The sequence below is a fragment of the Carlito syrichta genome, unplaced genomic scaffold, assembly GCF_000164805.1.
Source record: "Carlito syrichta isolate Samal-C Ts95f unplaced genomic scaffold, Tarsius_syrichta-2.0.1 Scaffold315821, whole genome shotgun sequence".
Taxonomy (NCBI): Eukaryota; Metazoa; Chordata; class Mammalia; order Primates; family Tarsiidae; genus Carlito; species Carlito syrichta.
Genome location: NW_007259917.1, coordinates 73,611 through 93,384, shown reverse-complemented (window position 1 = coordinate 93,384; position 19,774 = coordinate 73,611). Strand labels below are relative to the sequence as shown.

The 19,774-nt window shown below is 41.4% G+C and overlaps 1 protein-coding gene across 1 annotated transcript in view; it reads left to right on the top strand.

Moving 5' to 3' along the window:
- Positions 1 to 19,774, top strand: part of CCDC93 (coiled-coil domain containing 93) — a 92,590-nt gene that overhangs the window by 26,433 nt on the left and 46,383 nt on the right. The window contains exons 6-10 of the mRNA XM_008073313.1: positions 1,729 to 1,829; positions 10,226 to 10,262; positions 12,861 to 12,953; positions 13,219 to 13,269; positions 14,067 to 14,153. Coding sequence (XP_008071504.1) covers positions 1,729 to 1,829; positions 10,226 to 10,262; positions 12,861 to 12,953; positions 13,219 to 13,269; positions 14,067 to 14,153 — 369 coding nt within the window. The remainder of the gene's footprint in view (positions 1 to 1,728; positions 1,830 to 10,225; positions 10,263 to 12,860; positions 12,954 to 13,218; positions 13,270 to 14,066; positions 14,154 to 19,774) is intronic.

Here is a 19,774-nt window from a genome sequence, read left to right as displayed (position 1 = left end):
TGCAAACCAGTGATTTCACTTCTAAGTTTTTATCCTAGTGTTGACAAAAGATGCTAAATTATGTAAAATATTTAAGATGGTTTATTCTGAGCCAAATGTGATTGACCTAGGCCCTTGACACCTGTTCCCAGGAGGTCCTGAGAATGTGGTTGAATTGTAGCTTGGATATACAAATTTTAGGAGGACAGAAGTTACAGGAAACCATAAATCAATACATGGAAGATTTACATTGATTCAGCACCGGAAGGAGGGAGATCTCCAAGCTGGAGCTTGCAGGTTATAGGTGAATTCAAAGATTTGCTGACTGGCAATTAGTAGCAAGGGCCAACCTCTTACTTAAGGAATTTTAAAATCAGTATAGAAAATGGTTGACCCAGCTTTCTTGATAATGTAGATGAAGCCTCATGGTGGCAGACTTCACAGGGAATGGGGAGGTAAGTGACCTAAAAGTTTCCCGGAGTCCAAGAGTCCCTAAGAGATGGCTTTTGAGGGTTCATGAAATATTTTTATTTTCCTTCTTTATCTGTTATGTGATGTTATGCCAGAGTCAGGTTGGAAAGTAAACCACATTATATAGGGAGGGTTCATAAACCTGCCTCCCTGGGAACTTAACAAAAAAAGAAAAAAGGTCAGAATATAGTCTTCACTAGCCATCTACATGTTCAAATATAAGCATTATTTGAAATAGGAACTTAGAAATAGCTTAAATGTATTTAGTAGATGGTTAAATAAGCCAGGGAATATCTATATTAAGGAATATTACATCTAGTTAAAAAGAATGAAGTGGATTTGTGTGTAACTTTATTTCATGGAAATATCTTCAGTATATACTGTTAAGCAAAAACAAACAGACAAAAAGTTTGTAGAACAGTGTATACAACATACTCTTCTTTATGTTAAAAAAAATCCCCTAAACCATCTATTTAAAAATGTGTGTGTGTTATGTACATGTATTCAAGTAAATTCAAGACAAAGGTTTGGAAGAATGCACACCCATCAAACTGACAGCGGTGCCTCTGGGGAGAGGTTGGATCTAGGGATAGAGGGTGGGGCAGGACTTAAAAAAAATTCCACATCCTTTGTAATGTTTGAAACTTTTTACAGGAATATTTCCATGTATTATTTGTAAAATAGTATAATTTAATGCAAATAAATACAAAACAAGACACCAGGTGCCCCGGATTCCTTTCTGAAGTTTTTGTTCAAAGTGTTCATTACTTTTAAAATGGCTGTTTTTACCCGTTATCAATTACTGTAGAAGGGTACACAGCAAGCACTCACCCTTGTTGGGCACGATGGGTTCTCTGTGCATTTGTATATTGTTTAAACTTTTCTCAGTGAGCACTTATCATTTTTGTAAATTAAAAAGTTAAGAGCAAAGGACCCACTTTTGTTATTGATCTTTTCCCCCTTTGTGGTAGGACTTTTTTCTGTGCCTCAGCAAAGGAGAGCATATAGGTTTAAACAAATGCTATCAGTCAACCAAAGGTTCAGTTCATTGTCTTTCGCCCTGAGCTTTCATAAACCCTGCCTGTGTGTCTTTAGTCGAGCTGACTCCTTGAAGACAGCCACCCTGAATGACCTCTGACTGCCTGCCACAGAGCTGTGGACACCAGGCTGTGACAGGGAAAGACCTGCTCTCCTGACTGGCTAGAGGCATGCAGCAGCCAGCCAGTTCAGGAAGAGTGCCTTCTCACACTCAGTAACTTGGCTATCTCACCCACTTAGGATGTTTACAAGCCTCGTCGAAAATACAGACGCCAAAAAGGAGCAGAGGAGCTGCTTGATGAAGAATCTCAGATCCATGCTACGCTTTTGGAATATGGCAGGTAATGAATGGGACCCAGTCTACGTGTCTCTTCTATAAAGCCCTTTAAAAGAAGAGCTAATTTAAAGGACTTCATTTGGATTAAAATGGTTGGCTTCTACCTGATTAAGTTTACTGTTTTGAATCTTGAGATTTCCAATATCAGGGGGCTTTTCTCTGGTGAATTACCTGAGTTTCTGTGGGTAACCTTTGCAGGTCCTTTCTGCAAATGTGCCCCTGGCTCTGCTATCCTTGGGGAATTGGAGTGTTTGAGGCATTTGCAGAAGCTGGAGTGTTCTGCTCTTCATGCCTTGCTATATGCGAAAATCTTCAGGCAAGCAAAAAAAAAAAAGAAAGCAGTTTCAGCAATTTTACTTCAAGTGTTACAGAAATAATTTGGGTTTCCGGTAAATATTGCCGTGATTAGGAAAATGAAGAACTTAGAAGTAGTTTCGTCACTTCTTTAAAACATCTCTAGTTGTTTTATTGTTTATTTATTTTCTTTTGAGTCAGGGTCTCATTCTGTGCCCAGGCTGGCATGCAGTGGCACAATCAGGGCTCACCAAAACCTCAACTTTCTGGTCTCAGGTGATCCTTCTGCCTCGCCTCCCAAGTAACTGGGACTACAGGCGCACATCACCATGCCCAGCTAATTTTTAGATTGTTTTGGTAGAGTTGACATCTAACATGTTGCCTAGGCTGGTCTTGGAACTCCTGGGCTCGAGTGATCCTCCTCCCGCCTTTGCCTTCCAGATTGCTGAGATTTCAGGCATGAGTCACTGCACCCATCCTGACATCTCTAGTTTAAAAAAACACTTCTTATTTTATATCCTCACTTTTTACTTAAAAAACAAAAACAAGAAAACCACCACAGGCCATGCTTCTTTCTATTGAGTATTTTGGATGACACTGGGTATTAATCTTTTATGTCCTGCATTCTCTACTTAGGGCAACTGATTCCTTAATGTAAGTAAGTCTCTTTATGCTTTCTTCCTTTGTGCTGGGAGAGGCTCCTGCGTGCTGCCTTGCCTCAAAACCCAATCCTTGTTGCATAGCTAGAACTAACTGTACTAACACTAGCACTTTCCTGTGAACATCTGATGGCCGCCTTCTCTTGAGTACTGGGGAAAAACAGAGGGAAATTAGGCTTAATTATTCTAGTTTTTGAATGAAAATGCAATTGCTTTTTTTTTTTGAGATGATAATATGGAGGCAAGTTCTTTCTTCCTAAGAATAAAAACTAGTCTGTTTCAAAGGAGGTTGAGGTAGTTCCGGCCCTAACTGGTGTGGTGGCTGCATCCATAGCCCACCAGTTGCTGCTGTGAATTGAACTCCTCTGAGTCAGGCATCACCAAGACTAGCTATATAATTTGTGGGGCCTAGTGCAAAATGAAAATGCAAGGCCTCTTGTTAACTGTTGTCGTTTTAAGTTGGAGACTTGCCCAGGCTGGAATGCAGTGGCACAGTCATAACTTACTAAAGCCTCTACCTCTACCTCCTGGACTCAGGCAGTCCTTCCACCTCAGCCTCCCTAGTAGTTGGGATTATAGGTGCCTGGCTCATTTTTTAATTTTTTGGTAGAGATGATGTGTCGCTGTGTTGCCGAAGCAGGTCTTGAACTCCTGGGCTCAAGCAATCCTCCTGCCTTGGCTTCCCAAAGTGCTGGAATTACAGGCCTGAGCCACTATGCCCGACCAACAGTTATTAATAGTGATTAATTATTAAAAATTTAAAGACAGCAACAGTAGCCAAGTGTAGGACTCTTCTAAGCCTGGGGACCTGTGCAGTAGACAGATTGCATGCTCACAAAGCTGGCTCCTGCCGCCATAATGGAGTCCTTTCAGCCAAGCCTCAGCTGCTTGTGAGGTGAGGCTGCACAGCTCTGGGACAGCCAGAGCTGAAGAGATGATCTCTGTGGGTGTCATGTCCCAGAGCCAAGGAGTACTTGGGGGGATGTAGTGTGTTTTACTGGCTTGTGTTGCTCAAGCCTCCATTTTTTCCATTATCATGGAAAATCAGATATTTTGAGGGATGAGAAGAAGTCAGAGATTCAGTAAATTGTCCACCTCCCTGAGACCGTGTTGAAAATTTGTGAATGTTTTGTTCTGAAATTCCAGTTTCAAATGGGATCTTTCACGTTTACGCTGTAGATGGTAGTCATTATCACCATGTGAAGGCTGCCATTTGGGTCCAGAACTTGACTTGACCCTCTTTAGAGAAGTGAGCAAGGCACAGGTCTTACGTGTGACTCCTCTCCAATGCTGCGTGGGAGGAAGAACTGAGTGTCTTCATCCCCACCCTAGCTCCTGTTGGTGAGGTCATGCTGACTTCTGCCCATTTCCAGGGTTAAGGTAGATGTTTGGTGAAGGTTTTAGGTTTTTGTGTCTTGTTTCTTTTTTAGGATAGAAGTTATTTTGTTTCATTTTAGCTTTTTACGGAGGAAGACAGTGCATTTATGACAGGTAAGGGAAATGAATATTTAGGACATTCTGATAGTTTATTTAGCTCATTCTCCTCCTTGAGACTAATAGTGACAGCATTGAAACCCATCAAAAATAACTTGCTCAATGTCATAGAACTACTAAAAGGCTCAAACTGGTACTTGAACACAGACTTCTTCCAAAAGCATATCATTATCATTACCTGCAAAATTGTTTGAGCCTCCAGTGAGTATATTTCTAGGGGATTTTAGAAAGACTGAACAAATCTTTGTTGTTTGGTCTGAGATTGAACAAGAAGAGAGTGGTTATTAAAACTCACAGAGCAAATTGGATAGAATGTAAAGCCCCAACAAATGTATTTTATTTCCCATCCTTGGGAAGCCTTTCCCCTCCTTTCTGTCTGTTTCCTCTAGGTTCTATTCAGTACTCTCCACTACAAAGAGACCTTTCCTATTACATGAGGATTATGTAACTATACATATATAAAACTTCAGTTTGTTCTGTTTAGAAGATACTTAGTAAATGTTAACTATTAGCTGCTGTCATCATTGTCCTTGTTGTCATTGTCATTATTTGCAGCAGCCATTTTCAGTTCTTTTTTTTTTTTTTTTTTTTTTTAGTTGGAGTCTCACTCTGTCATCCAGGCTGGAGTGTAGTTGCATGTTCATAGCTACTGCAGCCTCAACCTCCTCAGGCGATCCTTCCGCCTCAGGTTTCCAAGTAGCTGGGACTATAGGCATGCACCACCATGCCTGACTAATTTTTTATTTTGATTTATTGTAGAGATGAGGTCTCACTAAGTTGCCCAGGCTGTTCTCGAGCCCCTGAACTCAGACAATCCTCTTGCCTTAGCCTCCCAAAGTGCTGGGATTACAGGCTTGAGCCACCATGCCCAGCCAGTTTTTTCAGTTCTTAAATGCCCTTAAATATGACCTTTTTCTCCTTCCAGTTCTCCTTGTCCCTATATAGTGTGTAGGAGTGAAGAGGAAAGGTTCCCTTTGACCCTCTGAAGGTTTGCTGAAAATGAACTGACAAAAGGAAGATTAACAGGAGAAAAGGGCATACATACTTCATTAACACATGGAGGGAGTCACAGGAGTGTAATTACCCAGTAACCCAGTGATGTCCAGATGCTTCTATATCCTTCATAGGGGAGAGTCAGATGGGGAAGTGTGCCAGCTTGAGAGGTAGTAAATGGTTTTTAATGGGAAGGAGTGGGCCTAATGCTTAGACCATGATTTGTAAGTGACTTTCTGGAAATTGAATGGGACAGAGGACAGACAATGATTTGAATTCTAAGTGGGGTATTTAATTTTCAGTCTCTTGCTCTGCTGTAGATAATGAGATTTCAGGGAGAGGATAGAAGGCAATTGTGTTCTTTTTGTTGGGTCCAGTCTTTATGCAGATACGGGGAAAAGAGCATGTTCTAGCATTTGCTGGCCTTCAAGGTTCTTTAATTCAAAATATTCATCTCACCAGGGTGCCATATTTTGTGGTGACAGTCGCTGGATTCCTTCACTTATTACCTCTAGCACCAGCCCTCCTCCAGCACGGGTATGGGGAATATCACCCCTTAGGGTTTTCCTCCCCGTAGCAGAGCAGGGCTGGCCCTCTGCTGGGCCCTCACTTGGCTCCATCCTCCCTCTCCCCTCACCCTTGTGGCCTTCTGAGTTTCTCATTGCCCCCTGCATGGCGCCAGAGCTTTGGGAATCCAAATCCCCCACCTGTTGCCAGGGTTTCTCTTTTTCACCTTATCTCACCTCTTGTCAAGGGGGAACGTATTTTGACTTCTAGAGCAAGAAGTTCTGAAGTCAGTGTTTCATCTTGGGATGAAGGTCGCTCATCAGCCTTAGACCCACAGTGCCCACTGGCTTTGAGGTCAACATTGTCTTCCTTCTTTTTTGACTCTCATTTGCTCAAACTAAGCTGGACTTTTAGCCTGGTCAACTATGCTGAAGGCCTTAAGGATTGTGGATCTGTTAAAAACATGTTTGGAATATTTTTCAGAGTGTTATGGTGTTAGAAAAACAAGACTCATATTTTTTATTTTAGCCTTAAACAAAATTGCTCCCCTGTAATATTTCAATTTTATTACAGATCCTCAATTTTTAGAGGTTTAAATACTTAACCATGCTATAAAACAGCTACTGTGGGGAAATGCATTTCATGTGCTGTATGTTTGATTGCAAGTGGAATTTTGGAGCACAACCACTAGAATGCTGGAGTTAGCCTATTCTACAGTATTAAAGGCGTAATTTTGAGTTGTCTTGAATTATTCTATAGTTGGTACATGAAACATGACATGTCCCTCCCAACCTATTTGTGTCTTCTATGATAATGAGGCCTATAACATGCTCATAGAAGGTATTTAGTAAATTCTTATTGAATTAACAAAGAACAGAGTTCACAGTAGTTGGAATTTATGGCTATCGATGGCCCTTATTTTGTTTTAGATAACTGTCTTGCTTTGGCATGAGGAAATTATTCCTGACAGTTAGTTTGTTTTCTAGAACTATGATGTCCAGAATGGTATCCACTAACCATGTGTCACTATTGAGCAATTGAAATGTGACCAGTGTGGTTTAGGAACAGAATTTTAATTTGAATTAAGTTAAGTTAAAATTTTAAAACTCATGTTTGATTTAGTTTTGGGAAAATGTTTAAGTTTGTTTGGCATAACTTGGGTATATGAGTCTACTAATTTGAAATTTATAAATGTATCTCTTCTGATGTTTCTTTTGTACTATGCTGTCTTAGAAGTATGTCCTTGATTTAAAGACCAAGTCCTAGGTCTAGGGTTTAACGAAGCAAAATAGTGATAAGAGGACTGGAGCTCTGTTGTTGCTAGGAGTATAGGACAGAGAAAGTTGATGAGTCAGCACTAAAGAAGGGGAAAGCAGGAACCAATGGGAGCTTGTGGCCCTGCAGATCAGAGTTGGCCCTTGGGGAAAAAGGGCAGGGCTGACGGGCACAAAAAGAGAGAGGCGTGAATAGGCAACTGAGGATAGCAATTTGTCCTGTCAGGTATTGTGCCACGGAGAAAGAGATCTTTAGAAAGATCAACAGGACTCTTCATTTGTTCAGCAAATGCTGATTGAGTACCTACTATTTGGCAAGCGTTGGACCAAGCAGTGAGGATATAAAAGTGAATGAAGCTGTCTGTGAATATTTTTAGGAGTACTATTCACAATTGCCAAAGAGTGGAAACAACACAGATGTCTGTCAACTGACAAAACGAAATGTGCTTTACCCTATAGTGGGTATTATTTAGCCATGAAAAGGAATGAAGTGCAGATTCATGCTACAACATGGATGAACCTTGAAAATACTATGCTGAGTGAAAGAAGCCACTCAGCCTTCAATATGTGGCCTTTTACATATTGAATGATTTCACTTTATGAAATGTCCAGAATAGGCAAATCTATAGAGACAGAAAGTAGATCAGTGGTAGTTGGGGTGGGGAGAGGGAGGAATTGGGACTAACTGGTAATAGGTATGAAGTTTTTTGGAGGGTGATGGGACTGTTCTGGCTTTAGCTAAGTGGCGGTGGTTTGCACAACATAGTGAATACACTAAAAGCCAGTGAGCTATACACTTTAAAATGGTGAATTTTATATTATAACTCAGTCTTTTTAATGATGGGAAAAAGGTGAATTTAGCAAATTCCCTTCCCTCCAGGAGCTCAGCAGACAGGCTTAGAGGATTACTTATGACAGATAATTATTGTGCACCATGTAGCGAGTGCACTGGTGGTATAAACAAAGAAACACATTATCTGGGGAGCTAACGCATTTTTAGATGGTGAGAAGAGCTTCTCAGAGCCTCTGTCTTTAAGTGAGAGTAGATGGGTCCTAGGAATTGAGTCACTCAGATTTGGTTGTTTATTTGGAAAATCCATTAAGTCCCTAGGCTTTAAGATTAAGAAGATTAAGAGCTGTCTGCCTTGAGAGTCTCCCCAGACTAAAGGAAGGATGGATACTTAAGATGCAGGGACACTTCTGTGACTGGGAAACACTAGCAAAACCCTGCATTGGTCAGGGTTCCCTGGTTGAGAACATTGTTCCCTCCTTCTAGTTTCAGCAGAAGGGATTGGTTACCAGATAGATGGGAACTAGGCTGAGCCAGGGTCAGCTCCCAAACTTTAGCATCCGACTTGGAGCTCCAGGGATGCTGCCTCTGCCTCCATGATCAGGAAGCTAGCTAGCAGTCTGTGAAACTGGGAAGCTAGTACTACAGCTGCTGACAAAGGAACCATGCCACTTCGGTCAGTATTAGGAACCTCTCTGCAAAACCAGAAAGCCACTGTGACAGCTGCTGGCCCCAGAACCAGGTTGCTTCTACTGTGATCCATTCCAATACAGTGGCTCCTCTGTGCCTTCCCTCTCTCCTCATTTAACTGTTCCACATTCAAAACTCTAGCAAATGCATCTAATTGGTGAAACCTAAATAGCATTCAGAACTCTAGGTGCAAAGGAGTACGGAAAACAGTTCATTACCATCCTCTACAGCATAGGAAGATGCAATGGATATTCAGCCAGTTCACAGAATCTGCCATAAGGCCCTTTACAGAATTTGTGTAGACACCCAAAATTTAACCTTGGTTTGCTACACTTTGGACCTATAGATTTTTGCCTAAACGATGGGTACTCTATATGCCCAGCAGTGACTTTTTGGTCTCTCCAACTATATGACAGTCTATTGCAAGGCCAGGTGATACTTTTGGCTTCTTGATCTTTGCATTTTTTCACTTACACTTAATTTATTCATGCAGCAAACATTGGAAATACAAAGTATAAAAGTAAAATTTTTTGCCCTAAATATTTCTATACATTTGTGTATCTCAGAATATGCACTCAGGCAGTTGGATGTCATTGGATAGGTCAGGGCCAAGTACATGGTTGGGGGGGGGATGTTCCAGAGAGGAGGAGGCTTTAGAGCTGAGGGTCCAGGGGTAAGTAGGAAAGCAGGGGAGAGAGGAGAATGGCTCAGTATATGCAGAGATCTCTGTTCAGGCAGGAGATGGAACAGGAGCTTATAAGTTGCTGCTGGAGGTTAGGCTGACAGTTCAGGGCCACGGAAGAGAAGCCTCGATGAGGGTGCCAAGGCGGTCCTCTTTTCTCCCGAGGGAAGTGGCCTGCCACTGAGATATGTGGATCAGGCCAGTGCAAAGTTGGACCAGGAATGGGCAGGAAGAGCAGGGGGAGTGAGGCTGGAGGCCCAAGACCAAGTGAGGGGCCAGTACAGGACCCAGCAAGTGAAGCATAGCAGGAGCAAGGGTGGAACGGATCCCTTCATTTGTTCTTAAGTGGTTGTGTATAACTTTATTCCTTGCAAATCACTTAAAGGTTTATGAAGCCGGGGGTTTTACGTTATGCTTTGTGTTTTAGGTTGAGTGGTTTTTGCATTGCTATACTTGCTTTAAAAAAAAAAGCATAGATTAACTAGAGCCAGAAAATAAACTACTGTAAACTGAAGTGTGTTTGTATGTTTCTTTGATTTGAAGGTTGCACGAAGTGAATATACAACATTATTGCCATCATGCTTGGATTCTGTTTGAGAATAAAATGTGTGCTGGACTCTTAAGTTATTGAAGTAGCCGTTAAAGAGCATGTTCAGCTTAAGCAAATACATTTACATTTGTTTATACAGATATTTTTAAGGCTTTTAGCTTAAACTGTGGCTATGAAATGCAATTCCTGATTCTAAGAATAATGATTGCACTTAAGGAAAATATTACAATCTCTACTATCTGAGTTTCCATTTATAGTATTTGCATAGTAAGTAGAGTGGCTGACTCTTTATTCAAAAAACAGTGGAATATGTTTGTGATTTAGGCACTTAAAATGTTTTCTCCAGTCACCAAATAGTCTAAATACTGTTTGGTGCTTTTTATATAAAAATCCAGCCAAAATGCATTTGACTGAATTTATTGTGATTTTATAATAGTAATTGAACTCCCCTTTTTTGTGACCTGCAGGAGATATGGATTTAGCCGCCAGAACAAAACAGAGAAGGTAAGAAAAGCATAGATACTGGAAGAGAATACTTGAGAGATGGAAGCTGCTATGACCAGGCCCTGGCCTCTGGGCAGGGTGCAGAGGCAGAGATGTGCAAGCTGCCTTCGGCATCTGTATCTCCATCCTGACTTTTCAAGCCCGCCGTCTTTGCAGACCAGGGAGCTGAAGCAATAGTCTCATCCTGGGGCCTGAAGTGAAGGGTGATTGAAAGTTGGGGCCCCAGGGTCAATCAAGTAGGGTCTAATAGGGCTCCCGCTCCTCATCTGAGGTAAGAGACTCCAGACAGGTGTGAACGGAATGCTAGCAGCAAGATAGAACATGCCATAAATTCATAAATTACAGGCCTGTCGTCTGCTAAGATAGCCAAATGTAGAAGTGCCAGATAAGTCAGGACTTTTCTAACTGTACACAGGGATCTTAAAGACTTCTGTTAATTTATATATTTATTAATGATCCTTAATTGTTAGCATCAGGAGAGGCACATAAATCTTATAGTGCCAAATCCTTACCATGTCCCAGGCTCTCTGTTGAGGGCTCTGCTTGTATTTTTTTTCACTCATTCCTCAGAATAGCTCTGTGAGGAGGGTACTCACTCCTGTTTTTCAGGTCAGAAAGCTGATGCTTTGAGAGGCTCAGTGATTTGTCCAACAGCCCTAAAGTGCATTAATAAGAATCTAAACCCTGATCTGTTTGACATCAAAGCCTGTGCTCATAACCACTGCCTTCTAAACAAAGTGCCAGCTAAAGTGGTCTGTGGCCTCTTAAAAAGTAGATTTCTGCAGCTTGAGATCTGTTACTAGCCTCTTCTCATTCTCCACCAGACCCCAGATTTTTGTGAATGGGGCATATTCCTCTCTGCCACCTCTCCAGAGTCCAGCTCCTCCAGCCTCCCTCTGCTTCCTGTGGTGATTGTTGTCTCAGTCACGGAGGGCACGGAACACTGTTCTAAAGCCAGACTAACTGGTTTCTTATCTTTTCTTTTTTTCAACTTTTAATTTTTTTAATTTTAAAGATGTGGGGTACAATTCAGGGTTAGGTATACCAATGTTCATTATGCAGGTACCCTTATAGATGAGGTGTGCCCCTGCTTCCTCAGGCAGAGTCTCACTACTGGCTGGTTTTAAATCCTAGCTCTTCTCCTCACTGTGTAACTCTGGTTAATTTACTTAATTGTTGTACGTTAGTTAACAACATCTGTAAATTGGGAGCAGCCATTTGTACCTACTTCACAGCATTGTTGAGAAATTAAAATGTAAAGGACTTGACTTGGAATGATCCGATGCATAGTAAATATTTAATAAGTGTTAATTATCATCAGTTCATTGGTAATTTGTCATGCACTGATTAGATCATCTTTTTAGTTTTCTTAGTATTTATTTTTTTCACATTTGTGTTTTTACTCAACTAAATAATTTCTCCAGAGCAGAATGTTTTCTGGATTTTAGTATGTCATGTGTCATCTGATACATAATAAGTATCTGATGTGTACATTTAATGTGATATGTAATTTAAGTCTGAAAAGATTGCCCATGTATATGACTATATTCGGAAATAAGGCAATTCAGTTATGGCTGGGCAAATCATGAGGTGCCCTTGAAATAGTATTCAGATTGGGCTTGTTTTGTCACTTTTATGTCAGATGGCACTTTTGAACTGGCAGTCTTATCCCCTATAGATGTGTCTGAGCGGTTAAGAGCTCAGGGTGTTCCACGGGCCATGGTAGACTTTTAATAGAAAAGCATCCTAGAGTTGAGATGGTCTGAGAACAGCATCTAGGACCAAACCTCTCTTTCAACTCTAGAAGACTGATATCCAGAGATCAGGGTAAGCCTGAGATCATCCAGCTGGTAGGTGGCAGAGATGGAATTTAAAACTTTAGACGTCTTGCAAATGTTTGAGGAAGAGTGTTTAACCCCACAGTGTCTTGAGTTTGATGTGGTCCATTTAGAGCCTGAGACGAGACCAGAGCATGCAACTTAATCACCAGATGAAGCAGTTCAGATTTTTATCTTCCAAACCAGTGGCTTTCAAATTTTTGATCATTCGTAGCTGTGAAAATTCTGTTCTTCGTTATGATTCAGTAAATACACATAAACACCCCAAAACAAAAGTTTTATCAAATAGTACTTAACCCTTTACTGCCTACAAAGCACTCTGATATGTTCTGTTTTTATTTAACATTTATTTAGCTATAGAAGCCAAATTACTTTTATGTCCCACTAGTGAGTCTCAACAGGCAATTTGAAAAAGCACTCTTTTAGCAGTAATCTGCTCTGGAAGGTGTTAAAGCAGGGGGAAGACCCCACCGAAGCGTAAGGGCTAGTCTGGCAGACACGTGTGGGCTAATGGGAGTTTGATCAGTGAGCAGTTGGGAAATGGAAACAGGCATTTGCCAAACTCTGAAGCTCGACCTGCCTACTCTGTAGCTCGAATGGGACTCAGGTTTCCGAATTGTCTAGTATCTCTCAGGGGCTGATATAGCTCTCCAGGTCTGTGTGTTTCTTTCACAGACTCATGCCTCTTTGTAATATTGTCTTTTTTTCTGCTGAGTCTCCAACTTCAGTGCTCAGCCATTTTTCATATTTTCCCTTCCAGACTGAGGACAAGAAAATGACCCTTCCTGCAGGGCTGTCAGCTGCAGAAAAAGCTGATGCCCACGAGGAAGATGAGCTTCAAGCAGCTGAAGAGGTGTGTGATCCATGCAGGCCCTATGGGGTTTCTATTTAAGTTATTGGGGAGAAATTTTATTCTCAACCCCTGCTTTCCCAAATGATGTGTGCCTCCCTCAACCAACTGCTGTGTGTGCGCCTTTCTCACCTTCCCGTTTCCTTTTAACACGAGACGGGGTCAAGGAGAACAACCTTGGATTTTATCACAAAGACCCCTGTAGGCATATTGCTTCTCTCATGTGGTCAGCATTGCTCACTACTGTTCCTGCCCATTCCTCTTTCAGCAGCGTATTCAGTCACTGATGACCAAGATGACTGCCATGGCACAGGAAGAGGTGAGAGGGCGTGGTCACGGGTAGAGGGGCGGTGTGGGGATGGGGGTCCTTTCCCCAGTGCTCCTCTTCAGCATACAGTGCCTCCTCTTCCTCGGGAGTTCCTTTTGGGAAGCTTTCTGTAAATGCCTATTGCTGCCATCCATGGGTACCTCTGGGAGGGAGACTTGACGGGATATCCTGCTGGCTTGGCTCACAGAAGAGTGGGGGCGCCTGCCTCGCCAGGACCACAAGTTATGCCCCACGTGGAAGGAGTCTTTATCTTCTGCTCTCTTTCTGCACCGTCTAGATGGGAAGTAGAATTCCAGGGTTATCTTTTGTCTTTCCAGAGCTCAAAGCCTGTCTAGAAGGTTTATCCATGTGCTTTGAAAGGATCATTCCTTGTGAGACCAGAAAGGCCTATGGCAGACGAGATATTTTAGGGTTTCTGAGATTCCTTATCTTGTCCCATTTACTTTTTTCTCTTCCCTGAGTCCTAGGCCCACCAAGTCCCCTGCAGGCTTTGTTTAGTGGCCGCCAGGAGGAGATACCTGGTGATGGGGCATAGAATTGAAGAACCATTTTCCTGAGGCACCCAGGGTCCAAGAAGAATCTAGCATAGTCAGTTGAGTGACTCAAAAGGCAGCTGCACATTTGTCCTGAGGCTTACTATCTCCCTTGCTGATGAATATGTGGCAAAGCCAGATATTTTCCCCTTGGGGATATTACCTATTTTGTGATGCTACCCGGAGTGTTCAGGTTCTCCAGTGCTGTGAAAGACAAGGCATGGCCTTGAGGACACTCTCTCCATGTGATTGCAGAGCCGTCTTACCGCAAGCTCCGTGGGCCAGATTGTGGGACTTTGCTCTGCCGAAATCAAGCAGATTGTGTCCGAGTACGCAGAGAAGGTAGGTGGGGCTCAACTGGAGCCTGTGCCTCAGGTAACATCCCAAGGCTTTGTTCTTCCACTTCCCTGCCTCCTCCCCCAGGTGGTCTGAATGTAATTCATCAGCTGCATTTGTCAAGAACATAGACACTGGGTTTTACCAGGCACAGCCATCAGCACTTGCCTGTTAGCTAAATTAATTTTGTTCTGCAGTGCCCACTTTTCTATAAATATAAAGAGAAAACCTGTCTCACAGAGCAGTTATCACATTTGATAAATCGATGCCTAAGCTATGGCATGAGCATTTTTCCTTCTCTATCAGCCTTCTTATAACTTGGGCTCAGTATGGTGATTGGGCTGAGGAATGAAACTTTGGCACTTAAGAGAGAAACCCCATAACTCAGCCAAACCCAAGGCAAAATTTTTTGTTCTACTTTATTAAAAGGGCGTAGAATGAGGAAAAGCTTGAAAGTCATATTTCAGTGTTAGCTCTTTTTTTTCCATCCTAAGAATAGGCAGGAAGACCTTGAATATTTCAGGGAGATGGTGATTAATCATTTTGCACATAAGTGATTCTGGTCTGGCTGAGATGAAGTATCGGTAAAATCAGATTTACAGGGCATTGTTGCACATCCCTCCTTCCCCGGCTGTCCTCAGTCTGCCCCTTTAAAATGTTGATGTCTGCTGAAGCATCCAGCTTCTCCTTCCTTGTCTCAGAATCCTTGACGACAAATTAGCCCTGCCCTGACCCTCTGTGCAATACTCTTCTGATGTAATTGCACAGGTGATACAGTCAGGGAATGGCCCTGTAATCTGGGGTATGATCTGCCGTCTGCCAAATGAGGGGCCTTCTGAACAAGATAGTGAGTAAAATAACTTGGAATGGCTCATAGTGGGATTCCTTTGTCTCCCCCACCTCAAGTAAGTGCTTCTTATCCTGGCCTTCTAATCTACCTATTATAAATGCCGGGGTGTCCTTGCTTTCTATTTGCTGCTTAGGAAAGATGATACTGGTCAGAGTGTCATCTGAGATTTGACCAAAAGGGGATTTTGGTTATGCAAAAAGTAGAGATGAGGGTATAGTTGTGGGAAGAGTATTAATTCACAGCCTGAGAAGAAAATGTCTTGATTTACTGTCAGCACACTCACCTGCATGGCAAGAGTGGAGTTTATAGCTGTTCCTAGTTGCCACATACCATTGCTGAATCCAGTTTTTTGAGAAAGGCAACTGGACAGGGCATCCATTACTATTAATATTTCTACTGGAACTCTGAATTTTATCTTCAGTCTTAACCACTGCGAGCAAATAGGAGCTCTGATTATTGTAAGAAGGAAGGCAAGCAGGCATATCCTCCTTTGACTGGAAGTGCTTCTCCTCAACAGCCCTCATCCTGTCTCACCTGAAGCTCACCTGTCTTCCCCAGTCAGCTCTACATGTCTCCTTCTGAGTCTCTGTGTCTCTGAGCTTTCTCTTCCTTCACCAGTGATCTCTACCCAACTCTGCTGGCTGTATTCTGGTGTTTTTCCTGGACTATTCTCTACCTCTATTCCATCCTCTGGAAAAGAGTGAAATTAGAAGTAATTTGAGCAGGAAACAATGCCAAGTCTCTTACCAAGGGCATATATGCAGTTAACCCTTAAACAACACAGATTTGATCTGAATGGGTTCACTTATACATGGGTTTTTTTTCAACCAAACATACTGAAAACTATGGCTTCTGTGGGATGCAAAACCCACATATATGGAGGACCAACACTGCATATAGGCGGGTTCTGTATGGCTGCTGCTAGACCTGGGTATGCTCAGATTGTGGTATATGCAGGCAGTCTTGGAACCAATCTCCCATGTATACTGAAGGATGACTATAGTTAAACTTCTCAAAGGTCAGGTGTCCATTACTTGATTATCTGTGTTATTTTCATTCAATGGATCATATAGCATTAAAGTTGATAGTTTTTAAAATCAAATTACCTTTAATCCTATTCTCATTTTGCAGTTATTTGACATCTGCATATTATCTTGCAGTTTGTTCCCAGATATCCATAGTTGTGTATAGTTACAGTTTTCATATATGTCTAAAAGAGGTAGGACAGTGCAGTGGTTAGAAATACAGCATTTGTAGTCAGATCTTGGTTCATATCTTTCTTCTCAGTTTTCTAGCTGTGACCATGGCCAACTATTTAACCTCCTTTTACCCTAGTATCTTCATTTATAAAATGAGAATATTACTTTTCTGCCAGGTGTTGTGAAGATGAAATGAGATGCAACCAAAATGTCTCAAGTGCTACCTAGCATATTGCAGTTCTTCAGCTAATAGTAGCCTTATTTTCATTTTTTATTACATCATATCCTAAATACTTTTCATGTTTCTAGCCTTCCCATTTATTTTAATAACTATGTAATACAGCACAATTTATTAAACATTTTTATTTGTTAGACTTTTAAGTTGTTTCTGTTTGCCATTGCAGAAAATACTGTGAAATCTGATCAGATAGTTTCTGCTGAAACATTTCCTAGCGTTTGAGTGATCGGGTTATGACTCCTTCTTTGTGTTGCTTTACAAATAAGTTATTACTGTATAAAATGCTATTAGTGATAAAAGGGGCTTCTAAGCGTGCCCCTGACATTTCCAGCTTCGATTCTTTGTCTGACTTGTTACCTCAATAGCTCTAAAATGGCACCTCTTTGGACCACTGAGGGGATTAAAGATGGTTCTGTATAACTAAAGGTTACAGAGGTTAAGTGACTTGTCTAGGACCATGTAGCTAATACAATCCAGATTTGATTACAGGATTGTGTGTTTAGTCTGTTTTGTCTGTTATAGACTTTACTCATGTGATGTTTTCCTTGTGAATTTAAATAAAGTCTACCCTCTATTTAAATATTTTGTCACTGTAATGCAAGTATTTCTCAGGCTTTTCATTTTACTTTTTTTTGTTATATGCAAGGAATTTGTACCTAAAGTGGTCAACCTTTTTTGTGTACGTGTATTTTTTTTCCAAATGAGAGGTTCGTTGTTTTTCCATGGATCTGATAAAGCAGTCTGTTACATGTCAGCTAATCTTTTATTAGTTATGTTTAATTATTTAACCTATGTAGAGCTAACTAGCTAGTCTGGAGTGTGGGTCTACCCTAGTTTTCTTATTCCTATCCACTTATCCTAATACTATTTACAAACTAATTTATGCTTATTTTGAGATACTTAACTTTATTTTTGTGTTTTATTTCTAATTTAAACTGTGTGTGAACACTTGCTTGACTTTTTTTTTTTTTTTTTGGTTTATGCTTCTGTTTTATGCAAGTCTCATGATAAAGTCATGTTTGGTGTTTTTATTGTAATTTGCTTGATCTGTTTGTGTGTTGTTTTTGTCAGCCAAAGTCCTAGTTGTATTTAGCTAGAAACACATGTATAGTTGAACAAGTTGGATGTATTGCTGGTTGTAGTTAGGGAGAACATGTACTGATGGGACCTGCAGGGCATCTCAGTAAGAAGGTGTTAGAAAGGACTTCATATAGGATTTAGACTTGTACTAGGTGATTTAGGAGAGGATTCAAGGAAGTGGTGCTTTGCTCTGTGTTGGACATAAGGATGGGTAAGTCTATCAGTGAGTATCTTAATAAATCTTACCCCTAAGACATTGGGGAGAAATGAATCATGAGTAAAGCTGTGTCTGTATAATAGCCAGGATAGGAAGTGTTTGCCCATTTTGTGATTTGGATAATGTTTGTGTTTTGTCCATGTTCAGATATGTTCACAGTCATGGGGTGGCCTTAGTCTTTATTGAAATTGTTTGTGTTTCACACCAAGGCCTGGTTATATGTGCAGTCCAGCTCCCAGGACTCCCAGTTCTGAGGGTTAACAAAGTTTTCATATATGTCAATGCCAAGTCTCTTACCAAGGACATATATGCAGTTAACCCTTAAACAACACAGATTTGATCTGAATGGGTTCACTTATACATGGGGTTTTTTTCAACCAAACATACTGAAAACTATGGCTTCTGTGGGATGCAAAACCCACATATATGGAGGACCAACACTGCATATAGGCGGGTTCTATATGGCTGGCTGCTAGACCTGGGTATGCTCAGATTTTTTTTGCTTATACCATTATGCTAGGCAGATTCTTTTTGCTTATACCATCATGCTAGGCAGAGTTCCTACTATGTGCAGCCAAAAGGCTTACAAGGCATAATGTCCAAATTAGTAAATGACAGAACTGAAGAGGCAGTTTTCTCTGCTGGTTGCATTATAAAGCTGAATAAGCTGGGGCATGGTGGCTCACACCTATAATCTCAGCACTTTGGGAGACCCCAGTAGAAGGACCACTCAAGTCCAGGAGTTCAAGAACAGCCTGGCCAACATGGAGAGACCTTGTCTCTACAAAATATAAAAAAATTAGGTGGGGTGGTGCACGTCTGTAGTCCCAGCTACTTGGGAGGCTGAGGCAGAGGGATTGCTTGAGCCCAGGAGGTTGAAGTTGTGATCACATCACTGCACTCCAACCTGGGCAACAGAGTAAGACCCCAACTCAAAAAGAAAAAAAAGTGGAATAAAAATCATCATGGTAGAGGGGGACAAGATCTCCTCTGATCAAATGTCTCTGCATTCTCTAAAGGAGACTTTCTTTCCTTTGAGTTTTTATACATACACCCTTGACTATACCCAAGCTCTAATTACCTGGTGAGATTCCCCAGATGCTCTTGAAAAATTTGACTTCAAGATAGAGTAAAGGCTTCTGACTAACTACCAGAGAACAGTCATCCAAATCAAAAGGTCAGAAGCAATGGTGCCAGAATTTCTTAATTGCTAAGCAGGAAAATTCCCAAAACCTATTAAGAAAAAAATTCCTTCCACAAATGAGTCCCTTGATGATCTAAAATACATCTCACTACGGAACTAAGATCAAGATGTTGACAGTCTTCTGGCTAGGATGTTCTATTTTAAGGAGTTGGATGCGAATATTATAATGTATTCTCTGACGACATGAGAAGTCACTCAGATACCCCAAACAGAAACTTCCACAGTTTCCCGCATCTTAGATATGATTGCATGTGAGTACCTAAACTGAGTTACACCATTTTCACTTTTTCTTGTTTCTGTGGTTAGTTCCCAGCATCCCCTGGTCTCTTCCCTCTACATAGCCCAGGGTAGTTAGTTGGATGGTAAAAGTCTAAGCACACACAGTCACTGTGAAGCTTAGAAGGCAGACACTAAGGATGTGGAAACTCCACTTAGCTAAGGAGACAGGTTGCAAAGTCAGACAGTCTTGTACTCAAACCTGGAACTTATTAGCTGTATAGTAATGGGCAAGTTACTTAGCCTTTTTAACCTTTTGTTTCTTCACCCCCCACATGTTCATTTATTAAGCACCAACACTGGCAGGTACTTGAAGAGGCTCCAAGATTACAGAAAAAACATGGTTCACATCCACATAAACAGTTTCAATTGCATATGAGTTAAATATAACAAAAGAAAAAGGCAAAGGATTATAAGCATGGAGGCAGTTTATAAGAATTAAATGAACCGGGATCGGTGACTCAGCCTGTAATCCCGCGCCTTTGGGAGGCTGAGGTGAGTGAATTGCATGAGCCTGCGGGTTCGAGACCTGCCTGGGCAACTTGGCGAGACCTCATCTCTAC